Below are 13,973 nucleotides of genomic sequence, written 5' to 3'. Positions count from 1 at the left end.
AAGGAGCAGCCAGAGCTGCCAGTCTGCAAGGAGCAGCCAGAGCCGCCAGTCTGCATGGAGCAGCCAGAGCCGCCAGTCTGCATGGAGCAGCCAGAGCTGCCAGTCTGCATGGAGCAGCCAGAGCCGCCAGTCTGCATAGAGCAGCCAGAGCCGCCAGTCTGCATGGAGCAGCCAGAGCCGCCAGTCTGCATGGAGCAGCCAGAGCCGTCAGTCAGCATGGAGCAGCCAGAGCCGCCAGTCAGCATGGAGCAGCCAGAGCCGCCAGTCAGCATGGAGCAGCCAGAGCCGCCAGTCAGCATGGAGCAGCCAGAGCCGCCAGTCAACATGGAGCAGCCAGAGCCGCCAGTCTGCCAGGATCCGCCAGTCAGCCAGGATCTTCCAGATCCGCCATTCAGCCAGGATCCGCCAGTCAGCCAGGATCTGCCGGAACCGCCAGTCAGCCAGGATCTGCCAGTCAGCCAGGATCTGCCGGAACCGCCAGTCAGCCAGGATCTGCCGGAACCGCCAGTCAGCCAGGATCTGCCAGAACCACCAGCCAGCCAGGATCTGCCAGAGCCATTAACCTGCCTGAGCTTCCTCTCAGTCCCGAGCTACCCCTCAGTCCCGAGCTGCCCCTCAGTCCCGAGCTTCCCCTCAGTCCAGTGGGGCCCTTGGTGAGGGTTACTAGGCCAACGTCGGCGGCGAGGGTCGCCAATCTAAGGACGCGATGCAGGCGGATTGAGACTTTGTTGGAGTGGGGTCCACGTCCCGCGCCAGAGCCGCCACCGTGGACAGACGCCCACCCGGACCCTCCCCTATGGGTTTAGGTGTGCGGCCGGGAGTCCGCACCTTGGGGGGGGGTTCTGTCACACTCTGGTCTTAGTATTTTGTGTTTTCTTTATTATTTTGGTCAGGCCAGGGTGTGACATGGGTTATTTTATGTGGTGTGTTTTGTCTTGGGGTTTTTGTAGGTCATGGGATTGTGGTTAGTGGGGTTGTCTAGAATAGTCTATGGCTGCCTGGAGTGGTTCTCAATCAGAGGCAGGTGTTTATTGTTGTCTCTGATTGGGAACCATATTTAGGCAGCCATATTCTTTGAGTGTTTCGTGGGTGATTGTTCCTGTCTCTGTGTTTGTTTGCACCAGATAAGGCTGTTTAGGTTTTCACGGCACGGTTCTTGTTTTGTATTGTTCGTGTTTATCTTTGATTAAAGATGTATCGAAATAACCACGCTGCATTTTGGTCCGCCTCTCCTCCGACACAAGAAGACCGTAACAATAGATGAGTGTCTGGCATGATGATGAGGAAGTCATCATAAAGTAATTCTTCTCCAGTCAGATGAACTCGTGGATACCAGTTTTATGTATCTGCATCCAGTAGGAAGGAAGTTAGTGGTAGTTTCGCCAGCCAATGCTATCTAGTGTTTGAGCAATGACTGGAAGTACAGTACAGGAAGTATAGTCTATCTGTTTTAATGAGGGAAAGGGATGGTGTCCTCATTAGAGGTCGACCGATTATGATTTTTCAATGCCGATACCGATTATTGGAGGACCAAAAAAGCCGATACAGATTAATTGGCCGATTTAAAAAAATATATATATATATATATTTGTAATAATGACAATTAAAAACAATACTGAATGAACACTTATTTTAATATAATACATCAATAAAATCCATTTAGCCTCAAATAAATAATGAAACATGTTCAATTTGATTTAAATAATGCAAAAACAAAGTGTTGGAGAATAAAGTAAAAGTGCAATATGTGCCATGTAAAAAAGCTAACGTTTTAGTTCCTTGCTCAGAACATGAGAACATATGAAAGCTGGTGGTTCCTTTTAACATGAGTCTTCAATATTCCCAGGTAAGAAGTTTTAGGTTGTAGTTATTATAGGAATTATAGGACTATTTCTCTCTATACCATTTGTATTTCATTAACCTTTGACTATTGGATGTTCTTATAGGCACTTTAGTATTGCCAGTGTAACAGTATAGCTTCCATCCCTCTTCGCTCCTCCCTGGGCTCGAACCAGGAACACATCGACAGCAGCCACCCTCGAAGCAGCGTTACCCATCGCTCCACAAAAGCCGTGGCCCTTGCAGAGCAAGGGGAACAACCACTCCAAGTCTCAGAGCGAGTGATGTTTGAAGCGCTATTAGCGCGGTGCTAACTAGCTAGCCATTTCACATCGGTTACACCAGCCTAATCTGAGTTGATAGGCTTGAAGCAGAGCTGCTGGCAAAACGCACTAAAATGCTGTTTGAATGAATGCTTATGAGCCTGCTGCTGCCTACCAGCGCTCAGTCAGACTGCTCTATCAAATCATAGACTTAGTTATAACATAATAACACACAGAAATACGAGCCTTAGGTCATTAATATGGTCGAATCCGGAAACTATCATCTCGAAAACAAGACGTTTTTTCTTTCAGTGAAATACGGAACAGTTCCGTATTTTATCTAACGGGTGGCATCCATTAGTCTAAATATTCCTGTTACATTGCACAACCTTCAATGTTATGTCCTAATTACATAAAATTCTGGCAAATTGGGTGGCCCAAACTGTTGCATATACACTGACTCTGCGTGCAATGAACGCAAGAGAAGTGACACAATTTCACCTGGTTAATATTACCTGCTAACCTGGATTTCTTTGAGCTAAATATGCCATTTTAAAAATATATACTTCTGTGTATTGATTTTAAGAAAGGCATTGATGTTTATGGTTAGGTACACATTGGAGCAACGATATGCACCGCATCGATTATATGCAACGCAGGACACGCTAGATAAACTAGTAATATCATCAACCATGTGTAGTTAACTAGTAATTATGATTGATTGATTGTTTTTTATAAGATAAGTTTCATGCTAGCTAGCAACTTACCTTGGCTTCCATTGCATTCGCGTAACAGGCAGGCTCCTCGTGGAGTGCAATGTAATCAGGTGGTTAGAGCGTTGGACTAGTTAACTGAAAGGTTGCAAGATTGAGTCCCCGAGCTGACAAGGTAAAAATCTGTCGTTCTGCCTCTGAACGAGGCAGTTAACCCACCGTTCCTAGGCCGTCATTGAAAATAAGAATGTGTTCTTAACTGAGTTAAGTTAAATAAAGATTAAATAAAGGTGTAAATTTTTTTTTTTTGTTGTCCAAAACGGTGTCCAAAAATACCGATTTCCGATTGTTATGAAAGCTTGAAATCAGCCCTAATGAATTTGCCTTTCCGATTAATCGGTCGACCTCTAGTCCTCATGGACTGTGGGGAAGAGAGGCCAGGTATACCTGGACAGATACAGGTAGGCTCCAGAGAGAGAGGATCACTAGAGCCTTATCACCAGTTGTCAGTCTTGGGCAGGTAGGGACATACAGACAATATTTGCATGGTAAACTCTCACTGTCGTAATTCCCCTCCCGTCCACAGAGGGCTCTGTTGGAGCAGAAACAGCGGCGGAAGCGGCAGGAGCCTCTGATGGTGCAGCCCAACCCAGAGGCCCGGCCCAGGCGCTCCAGGCCTCGGCGCAGTGAGGAGCAGGCCCCGCTGGTGGAGTCACGCCTCAGCATCACCAGCGATGTCATCATGGATGGTGAGCCTTGGTTCTTGGGGTTAGCTACTGTACTAGCTAGTTTTTCCGGGGTCAGCTCTCACCATCGGGATAAAGTAATGGGTCTGAGGAAGCAGGATCAGTGCTGAGCGATTGAACCCCAGTCTACAGTCAAGAGATAGACAGTTGTTGGTGTTGGCTGTGAAGAAGAATACTTTAATGATCAATTTGCTTTCCAGTCCAGAGTGAGGACAGTATATCAGGTGAGGACAGTGAGAGGGAATGGTGGGAGAAGGTGGGGCCAGGCCCCATGTTGCCCAGGAAAGCAGGAAGAGGGGCCAGTCATGGAGCTCACTCTGAAGGAGCAGAGTGGCTTTCCAGATCGAGATAGAGGAGACCAGTCAGGAATTACAAGACTAGAGAAAAGGTGCTTATATAGAATAGGATCATAAACATTGGTGCATCCCACTTCTGATACCAATCACCTGTACATTGGCATGCAATATATTTTAGTCTCTCACGTACTGGGATACAATACAATGTTCCTACAAACAATCAGGAAGCTAATATGATGACGTGTGTGTGGTGCGTGTGTGTGTGTGTCTAATAACGCCTCCCTCAGTCTTGGGACATGTGGAGAAGCGACTGTTCAAGGTAGTGGAGGAGATACCCAGGAAGATGTTCTCTGATGCCCAGAGGGGCCTTCAGATGGGGAGGAGAGAGTCACATTCAGAGAGGCAGAGCAGCGTTCAGACTCTCAGGCAAGAAAAGGGCCACCTGCTCAGTGCAGCATATCACTCCATGGCACAAGGCTAAGCTTTGACATGAACATAGAGGAGAGGTATTACAGAGAAACGCAGCTGCAAGCAGACGGCTAAGTAATAAGAAGTAGGTACAAATCAAATCACCTCAGGGAAGCACAGACAGGAATACAGAACAGCTCTTGGAGAAGTAAACAGCTGGGTGCTCAAACACACAGACAAGCAGGACAAAGTCATTAACATAATTCAAAAACGTCTGTGAATGCACCCCACCCTGCAGGTATCGACGGCCCTGCTGCCTTCATGGGCTCTGAGGCCCCAGACCTGGGTGCCAAGATCCAGATTCTGTCGGTGAGCAAGTCCCAGCCCCTGTCCCTGTCCCAGCCGCTGCCCCAGTCTCCCCCCGCAGAGGAGCCAGACCGGGACGGAGACACGGAGACTCTGCTGGAGCCCAAGACGGACATCCACGAGCTGCTGCAGAAACGAGGTGAGCCGGGGGGGGGAGCTTGAGAAGGGAGTCAGGACAGGGAGTCAGGACAGCAGGTTGGAGTGTTAAAGTACAGTGTTATAAAGAGTTCTGTCAGTAGGTAAGGCTGGGGGGGGTTCCTGAACACCTTACCTGACCAAGAAATACTCCGGGACCTAGTAATGGTCAGACCATGTGACCAGGAAATACACCGGGGCCTAGTTATGGTCAGACCATGTGACCAGGAAATAGTCCTAGCCCTATGACCTCCACTGCACAGACAATGTCTCATACGCAGTAGTGCTATAGACAGAAGACCTAGGAGAGTGTGTACACATGCGAGTCAGTCATTTATATCTTCATCGCCATCTACCCTGACGCCTCAGCACACGAATACCAAGCAGCTTCAGAGATCACATCCCGTCTGCTGCTCTGGCAGGCCTCACGGCTACACCGATAGGGCACTCAATATAAGTGTCTCTTTCACACCTCTGGGCTGGTAGAGGCTCTTTGTAGTCTCGTGTGAGAGAGAGAGAGAGAGAGAGAGAGAGAGAGAGAGAGAGAGAGAGAGAGAGAGAGAGAGAGAGAGAGAGAGAGAGAGAGAGAGAGAGAGAGAGAGAGAGAGAGAGAGAGAGAGAGAGAGAGAGAGAGAGAGAGAGAGAGAGAGAGAGAGAGAGAGAGAGAGAGAGAGAGAGAGAGAGAGAGAGAGAGAGAGAGAGAGAGAGAGAGAGAGAGAGAGAGAGAGCGCAAAGGAGGACAGATGAGAAATGGGAGCGTATCTTGTCGACATCGTTGTTCGGGGACAGTTTCAAGAACTATGAAGTTCGGGGACAGTTTCAAGAACTATGAAGGTTGTGGTTTATTGTTCTTTCAGTTACCCTCATTAAAAGCCATTGCGCATTGATAAAACCTTTTCCCTGCTCTGGGATACTTTCTCCTCCCAGGGCTGTGGTGCTGCAGTGTGCAGTTAGAGAGATGGCGGAGGGCAATGTTGATTGTGACACAGTGAGAATTTGATCATTTTATCATGTGTAAAGGGCAAGAGTAGCATCCACCTACCACAGTACCTATTTATGCCACCTCCCCTCCTTCTGGCTGGTCCACGAAGAGTGTTGAAGTCTCTTTCATTTCCTGAGACTAATTCAATATCCTTCTGTACTGTTACTGTGCTAAATGACAAACTAAATTAAGATAGCCAGGTCTATATCCAGGAGAGTGATGTATTACCTAGTTAAACCTGAGACCCAGATTAAGGGCAGTGTATTACTGCATTAGCCTCAGTTTTTAAGGATCTTCTCCTGGACAGCAACAAGAGGGCAGAGGTGACACTCCCCTCTCAATAATGCAAACCGTCATCATGAATGAATGCCTGGTCTGCTTAGTGCTACTGAGATACAGCCTGTCCTCAGGTGCCTTTAGATAGTATCTGTCTGCCCATGCTTTTTTATTTCCCAGTGGAAATTAATTGAAATGGAAACGGCAAAGGATTAGTAATAGCCTACTGCCTCCATTTGGATTTGACTTGGGGACGCTATTCAATCAAAACTGGTCAGTGAGTTCCCAAGTTCTTCATGTGCTGTGAGACAGAGAAAGCCGTTGAAATGATCACGTTGCAAGTTTTGGTTTTGCAACCTGAGCGTTGACATTTCCATTTCCAAACTTTGTGTGCTGTTTTAATTGATGCCTTTGAGTCACTATTAGAATGTAGCTGACATTTGCGGTCTGTATTTCATGTTTGGCAGTACGCTGACATTTAGACATCTCTGGGGCTAGATGGAGTGAACACCACTGTGTACATATTGTTTCTAGCCACGTTGGCCAATACATATGTGTCTGTCTGCAGAGGCGTGGGACATCTCTCTCAGCCCCTCCCCCTCTCTGACCCCACCAACGACAGGGTGGTCCAGTTGGTTGGTGCAGTGGAGGAGGGCCCAGAGGAGGGGCCGGAGGAGGGGCCAGAGAGCCCACTATCTGCCAGGGAGAAACTACTCCAGTAGTAGTAGAGAGCAGCCTGCTGTTCCCATGGTGACAGGGCTGAAGTGAAGGTTGCTGGGTTTCTGTCTCTCTCCCTCCCTCCTTTCCACTCTCTGTAGCACTAACTCTATGGAGCAGAGGTGAAACTGAGGGAGGATACAACAACAGTGAATTCTATAGTTACTGATAATAACCTAGTCTTTGGATGTAAAGTGCTAGGTATTATACTCTGGCCTCAAGCCACACCGAAGAAAAACATTTCATATTTCTTGTATCATCAACAATGGAACACATTGAGAGCGGACATTTTTCCCCTTCTCACTTTGAATTATGCTTTTACACCTTAAAAAATGCTTTCTCATTAAAATATTCCACAGCACCAGCCAGAGTCACTGCTGGTAAATCCAATTAGCAGCATTACTGACACCTGTCCAGAGCAGCTCCCACAGAGGCCTGTCTGACCACACCGTGTTGTGTCTGTCTGGCTGGTATCTCTCAATAGGATTTCTGCTTTCCCTCGTGCCTAACTAACCCCTTTACATTGGACAATCAGGGCCGGTTTCGTGGACACAGATTACTCCTGGACTGAAAAGCATGCTTAACGTGCAATTAGTACAAGACTAGGCTTAATCTGGGTCCAGGAAACCAGCTCTCAGTGATGGATAAAACACACTGAAGATGGAGAATCTATTGTCTTGTATATCAACAGTATTCTTTCCAATGTGGAAATGTATAGCTCTGAAGTGGACTAACAGTGGTGTCTGGGGATAATGAAGGCTGCTGGGATGGCTAGAGTAATTCTTCTCCAGTCAGATGAACTCGTGGATACCAGTTTTATGTCTCTGCATCCAGTAGGAAGGAAGTTAGCGGTAGTTTCGCCAGCCAATGCTATCTAGTGTTTGAGCAATGACTGGAAGTACAGTACAGGAAGTACAGTCTATCTGTTTTAATGAGGGAAAGGGATGGTGTCCTCATTAGAGGTCGACCGATTATGATTTTTCAATGCCGATACCGATTAGGACTATTTCTCTCTATACCATTTGTATTTCATTAACCTTTGACTATTGGATGTTCTTATAGGCACTTTAGTATTGCCAGTGTAACAGTATAGCTTCCGTCCCTCTCCTCGCTCCTCCCTGGGCTCGAACCAGGAACACAACGACAACAGCCACCATCGAAGCAGCGTTACCCATGTAGAGCAAGGGGAACGACTACTAGAAGGCTCAGAGCGAGTGACGTTTGAAACGCTATCAGCGTGCGCTAACTAGCTAGCCATTTCACTTCGGTTACACCAGCCTCATCTCGGGAGTTGATAGGCTTGAAGTCATAAACAGCGCAATGCTTGACGCACAACGAAGAGCTGCTGGCAAAACGCACGAAAGTGCTGTTTGAATGAATGTTTATGTGCCTGCTTCTGCCTACCACCGCTCAGTCAGATACTTAGATACTTGTATGCTTGTATGCTCAGTCAGATTATATGCAACGCAGGACACGCTAGATAATATCTAGTAATATCATCAACCATGTGTAGTTAACTAGTGATTATGATTGTTTTTTATAAGTTTAATGCTAGCTAGCAACTTACCTTGGCTTACTGCATTCGCGTAACAGGCAGTCAGTCTCCTTGTGGAGTGCAACGAGAGAGAGGCAGGTCGTTATTGCGTTGGACTAGTTAACTGTAAGGATGCAAGATTGGATCTCCCGAGCTGACAATGTGAAAATCTGTCGTTCTGCCCCGGAACGAGGCAGTTAACCCACCGTTCCTAGGCCGTCATTGAAAATAAGAATGTGTTCTTAACTAACTTGCCTAGTTAAATAAAGGTATACATTTTTTTTTTTAAATTGGCAAATCGGTGTCCCAAAATGTCCGAGTGTTATGAAAACTTGAAATCGGCCCTAATTAATCGGCTATTCCAATTTAATCGGTCAACCTCTACTCCTGATCCCAACCAATGGAGTGTAAGCTGTAGGCCACATCTCCCATAGTGCACTCTTTCTCCCTTGACAAGGTCTATCAGGCAGTATGAACTACGAAGAGGCCAGTGAGGATGAGGAACACGGTGACGAAGACCGGACACGCTCGTTGTCCCCCAACCCAGAGTCAACCCGGCCTGCGTCTGCCTCCAGCACAAAGTCCAACACAGTGAGTCCAACCGTACAATTGTCTCTGTCCTGTCATATCATTAGGAGCATACACATAGCTATGTGGCTATGGCTTGTGAGATTTCTAATGTGTTCATTACACATGGCAAATCAACTTGTCACTTGAAGACACTGAAACAACAAGATGGCAGATGAATGTTGTCCTCCCTACTCCTGTACCGTATCTCCTTTATAACAGCGATTGGCCGGTATGTTTTGTGATGTAGCAGTGTGTGTTTTTTTTCCCCCTCACAGGAGTACGTGGCACCGGGGTCGCCCACGGCGGAGAGCGCCCTGATCGAAGTGGACAACCTGGAGGAGTTTGTGGTGCGTCCCGCACCCCGCGGCGTCACCGTCAAGTGCCGCATATCCCGGGACAAGAAGGGAATGGACCGCGGCCTGTACCCCACCTACTTTATGCACATGGAGAGAGAGGACGGCAGGAAGGTACATTGACTTCACATCCTGTCATAGTGGATTAACATGGAGACAAGACCTAGATGGGTTTATTTTACCATCTTATCTCACAGGCCTGTTTAATTTTCTTTTCCTCAATAGCTACATTTGAAATGGTGTGAGAATATAAAGTAAAAGTAACACCTGTTTTGATTGCGGTGATTAAAATGATGGTTTGTGAGTTTCCCTCTCACCCTGAGTTTACTCTCTTTACTTCACCCAGCTGTTTCTTCTGGCTGGGAGGAAAAGGAAAAAGAGCAAGACGTCCAACTACCTGATCTCAGTGGACGCCACGGACCTGTCACGCGAGGGAGAGAGCTTCATGGGGAAACTGAGGTAGGACCATATCTCACTCGTCTCACAACTCTAAATATAATTCAAAATCTTTGCTGATGAACAATTTCCATATTGTTTTGAGCCCTCGGCTGCATCTGATAATCTGGGTGTGAAGTGGGATTGTGAGTGCTGGAGGGACATTGTAGACTCTAATGTGATTGGTCTGGTCATCCTGCAGGTCTAACCTGATGGGGACCAAGTTCACAGTGTATGACCAAGGCACCAACCCCTGTAAGAACCCTGGAGCTCTGCTGGAAGAGAGCAACACACGACAGGAACTCGCAGCCATCTGCTATGTGAGTGTACACGCACACACACACGCACACAAATATAATTGAACCTGTAAGGTTGTGTGACATTCTGTGACGTTCTGATCTCCTGTGTTCTCTCTGCAGGAGACCAACGTTCTGGGGTTCAAAGGCCCCCGCAAGATGACCGTCATCATCCCAGGCATGAACATGAACTTTGAGAGGGTTCCCGTCCGTCCAAACAGTGTATGTATCAGCCCCATGGGACTGTACAACTCCAATCACTTCTTCTAACATTTGTAGTCACTGTACTTGTTATGCACAGTAAGGCAGAGGGGCGTGTCAGAGGGTATGATTGATTTAAGACTCTGGGATTCTTACATCTTGAAATAGAAAATAATTTAGCACAATCTGAATAATGGAGTGAGTATTGAAGTCAACATCATGTAATGGAAACTGAGGCTAACCCACTAAGGGCTGTGAGATGTGGTCACTGGGGAGTGATGTCAGATTAGATGGTTTGGATGTCTGGGTCGTATTCATTAGGGCACGCAACAGAAAACTAAATAGAGCGTTCTTATTGGGTAAGTCAAGGTTGTCACTCCCTGTTTCAGTCCTATTTCTTCTGTTTAGTGCCTAATGAATACAACCTTGTTGTCTGTGTGTTTCCAGGAGCAGGACAGCCTTCTAAGTAAGTGGCAGAACCACTCAGTGGAGAACCTGATCGAGCTGCACAACAAGGCCCCTGTGTGGAATGACGACACCCAGTCCTACGTGCTCAATTTCCACGGCCGCGTTACACAGGCCTCCGTCAAGAACTTTCAGATCGTCCATGACAACGATCGTGAGTCGATCCGTCAGTGCTTCTCTCGGCTCTTTTTCTCTCTCGCTCTTTTTCACTCTCTATTTCTCACTCCCTCTCCTTGGGTAGAATGGAATAAAGATTTCACATTATTGAGTCGTCTCTTCTCTCTTCCCTCAGCGGACTACATCGTAATGCAGTTTGGCAGAGTGGCCGAGGACGTATTCACCTTGGACTACAACTACCCCATGTGTGCCCTGCAAGCCTTCGCCATTGGCCTGTCCAGTTTCGACAGCAAACTGGCCTGCGAGTGACCAACCCCATCACGACTCCTAACTCGCCATTCCCTCCATGGCCGTTTCAACCTACTCCCTCCCCTCCAGGACAACGCCAACTCCACAACACCGCCCCTCCCCGTCACAGGATTCAGCGCCTTCCTTGTACAGTCAGCAGTCAGTTCGCCAGTAGGCTGCCACTATGGAAATAATCATGAACTATGACCTCTCACCCCTACGTGGTACATCCAATCATGGCACCCGAATCATGCTGACTTGGAGAGCGGATGAAGAGAGTGGGTGTGTGAGAGAGAGGACAAAAGCAAGTCGATTTGGGTGGAGGATATAGGATTTTCCTTATTGGCAGAAAAATGAAATTACCGTCCACAAAGGGAAACTTGTCAAATCATCAAGGCGCCTTTGTTTTTATTTGTATTTATCTTTAGTTCTGTGTCAATGAGTTTGCATTGCTTTTTGTTGCTTTAGCTGTTGTATATTGGTGATTTGATGTGTATTGAAATTGATTGAAAGGGAAAAAGGACACCAAGCATCATAGACCAAACACTCCCTGTTAGGGATAATAGGACTTCTAACACAGACTAGACCAGGTCATAGGAGATGGTGTCTTTGATTTATATCAGATTTGAATGTTTTATAGGCCTCAACACATGTCTGATGAACTTGACTTTTTAGCAGATGCTTTTAAAGTTGCCTTTAATGTTGATTCCAAGTGTCATTTTACTCCATTTTACATTCTGTTGCCTTCCACAATCACTGTTGTGCGATTCTTTTTTTGCAGCATCAAGATGTTCAATAACTCTAACGTTAAACTATTTCAACCCTTTTTTAATTTTCTTCCTCTTGAAGATACATTTCTCATAATCACATTTATTTGCCTGCATATCCATCCAATCTGTTTTCTTGTTTTAAAAACACACGTTAGTAAAAGTATCTCAGTAGCTTTCTGAGGAGTTTGGAAGGGAACATTTCTTACTGCAATTCCTTTGTACATGTCATTTTGTGATGTCTTAGCCCCATGTCAAGTTAAAACCTCACGGGAAAGTCAATAGAGTTGCCCAGCAAGTACGATTAAAGGATTTTATTATAGTTTTATGTAAGATATGTCTTAATGTTTGGACATACTGCTCATTTTCAAATATCATAAAATGTCAGCCTAAATGTCATTTCAATGTGTGGAATACAAAAGAGTTAGCCTGGAATCCAAACAATAGAGGAATATTCCGTTTGGATTCCAAGTGACAACGGTCACCCTGTACTCAGTCTACATTATATGCCAAACGTATCTACCCATTTAAAATGATACCAGATTGAATAATAACACATTTTATATGTACTGTAACTGTTCAGCAGACTACACTTGTACTGTACCATGAAGTCATTGAGAACCCACTGGGCGAAATCTGGTTGAATCCATGTTGTTTCCACGTAATTTCAACGTAATTTCAACCCCAACATTTGAGGTGATGACTTTGAATCAACGTGGAACACTGACTGGATTTGCAAAAAATAATTGCGTCTTTTTTTTTAACCCAACGTTTAAATCCAATGACTGGGTCAAATGTTTGGTTGATTTCACGATGATCAGTGCCCAGTGGGAAATTACTTTTGGGGCGACATTTAAGGTGCAAAACAGTTCAAATCTGTGCAAAAATAAATATAAAGATGAGCATAACAAGTTAAGTAGTTTCTAGTACACTGAACAATGCATAAATAGTGGCCTTTTACAACGCTCGTTGCCGAAGAAAAGTTTCAAATTACATCACAATGCCAGATTATTACTTTTACAGTATTTTTTGCACCATGAAAAAGTCACCCTTGATTATAGTTTCAGCTGGATGGATATGCTATAGAGATGATTCTGTCCAGTTCTGTGATTCTTGTTCTTGGAGGATGAGGAACATTCCTGGGTAACCTGCAGGATGCATTTGATTCCTGTCCAAACAAGACTAACACTGATTATGTGTGACAGTGTCGGGAAACAAAGTTAATTCACAAGATGTACTGTTAGAAAGAGGGAAAGGGTTTGTTTGTACAAAATATAGAAAAGAGAAATATAACGTTTTACTACAAGATACTTATGGGGAATTGCATTCCATTCATAATTTAACTTTCTGACATTTTTGGGGGGGGATTGAATTTCAGAAATATGACTGTAAATAGAATAAATGAAGATATTGTAAAGTGCACAAGACTCCCCCTGTAAGCTTAAGTAATTCATGTATTCCGTAAAATACATTTATTTGCACCTACAGTGCTGTGAAAAATTATTTGCCCCCTTTCTGATTTTCTCTACTTTTGCATATTTTTGATACTAAATGTTATCAGATCTTCAACCAAAACCTAATATTAGATAAAGGGAACCTGAGTGAACAAATAACACAATTACATACTTGTCTAATTTATTTAATAAACAAAGTTATGCAACATCAAATGCCCCTGTGGTAAAAAGTAAGTGCACCCTTAAACTCAATTACTGGTTGTGCCAGTTAGCTGCAATGACTCCAACCAAACGCTTCCTGTAGTTGTTGATCAGTCTCTCACGTCACTGTGGAGGAATTTTGGTTGACTCTTGCATGCAGAACTGCTGTAACTCAGTGACATTTGTGGGGTTTCAAGCATGAACTGCTCGTTTCATGTCCTGCCTCAACATCTCAGTTGTGATTAGGTCTGGACTTTGACTAGGCCATTCCAAAACTTCTAATTTGTTGCCTTTTAGCAATTTATTTTTGCTTTTATTTGTAGGCTAGGTTGTAGCAACCTCATGATGGGTACAGGGAAAATGTTAGTATCATGTAGTAGCCTAAACCTATCAATGTTACATTAAACTGGGTGAATGGAATATGAATGACAGTCATCCAATATTCTGTAATAGAAATAAGAACATGCTCATAAAAAAAAATCGTCCTCCGTAATCATAAACTGGACCGACTGCCCCTGATGTGTTCAGTAAACCCATTTATTGTCAATAAC

General features: G+C 45.2%; 1 protein-coding gene across 2 annotated transcripts in view; it reads left to right on the top strand.

Annotated features, from left to right (window-relative positions):
- The window catches only part of LOC139393124 (TUB like protein 3), a 40,348-nt gene extending 26,503 nt beyond the window's left edge, over positions 1-13,845 (top strand). Inside the window, exons 4-12 of one of the 2 annotated variants that reach the window (XM_071141491.1) lie at positions 3,402-3,564; positions 4,564-4,770; positions 8,733-8,866; positions 9,121-9,312; positions 9,545-9,657; positions 9,836-9,953; positions 10,053-10,151; positions 10,578-10,749; positions 10,888-13,845. In XM_071141491.1, the coding sequence (XP_070997592.1) occupies positions 3,402-3,564; positions 4,564-4,770; positions 8,733-8,866; positions 9,121-9,312; positions 9,545-9,657; positions 9,836-9,953; positions 10,053-10,151; positions 10,578-10,749; positions 10,888-11,021 (1,332 nt within the window). In that variant the 3' untranslated portion in view covers positions 11,022-13,845. The remainder of the gene's footprint in view (positions 1-3,401; positions 3,565-4,563; positions 4,771-8,732; positions 8,867-9,120; positions 9,313-9,544; positions 9,658-9,835; positions 9,954-10,052; positions 10,152-10,577; positions 10,750-10,887) is intronic. The other variant, XM_071141490.1, reaches the window with a different exon arrangement.
- Positions 13,846-13,973: the final 128 nt, after the last annotated feature.

The sequence above is a fragment of the Oncorhynchus clarkii genome, chromosome 33, assembly GCF_045791955.1.
Source record: "Oncorhynchus clarkii lewisi isolate Uvic-CL-2024 chromosome 33, UVic_Ocla_1.0, whole genome shotgun sequence".
Lineage (NCBI taxonomy): Eukaryota > Metazoa > Chordata > Actinopteri > Salmoniformes > Salmonidae > Oncorhynchus > Oncorhynchus clarkii.
Note: the sequence above shows the minus strand (reverse complement) of the source record. Positions and strands in the feature narration are given on the sequence as shown.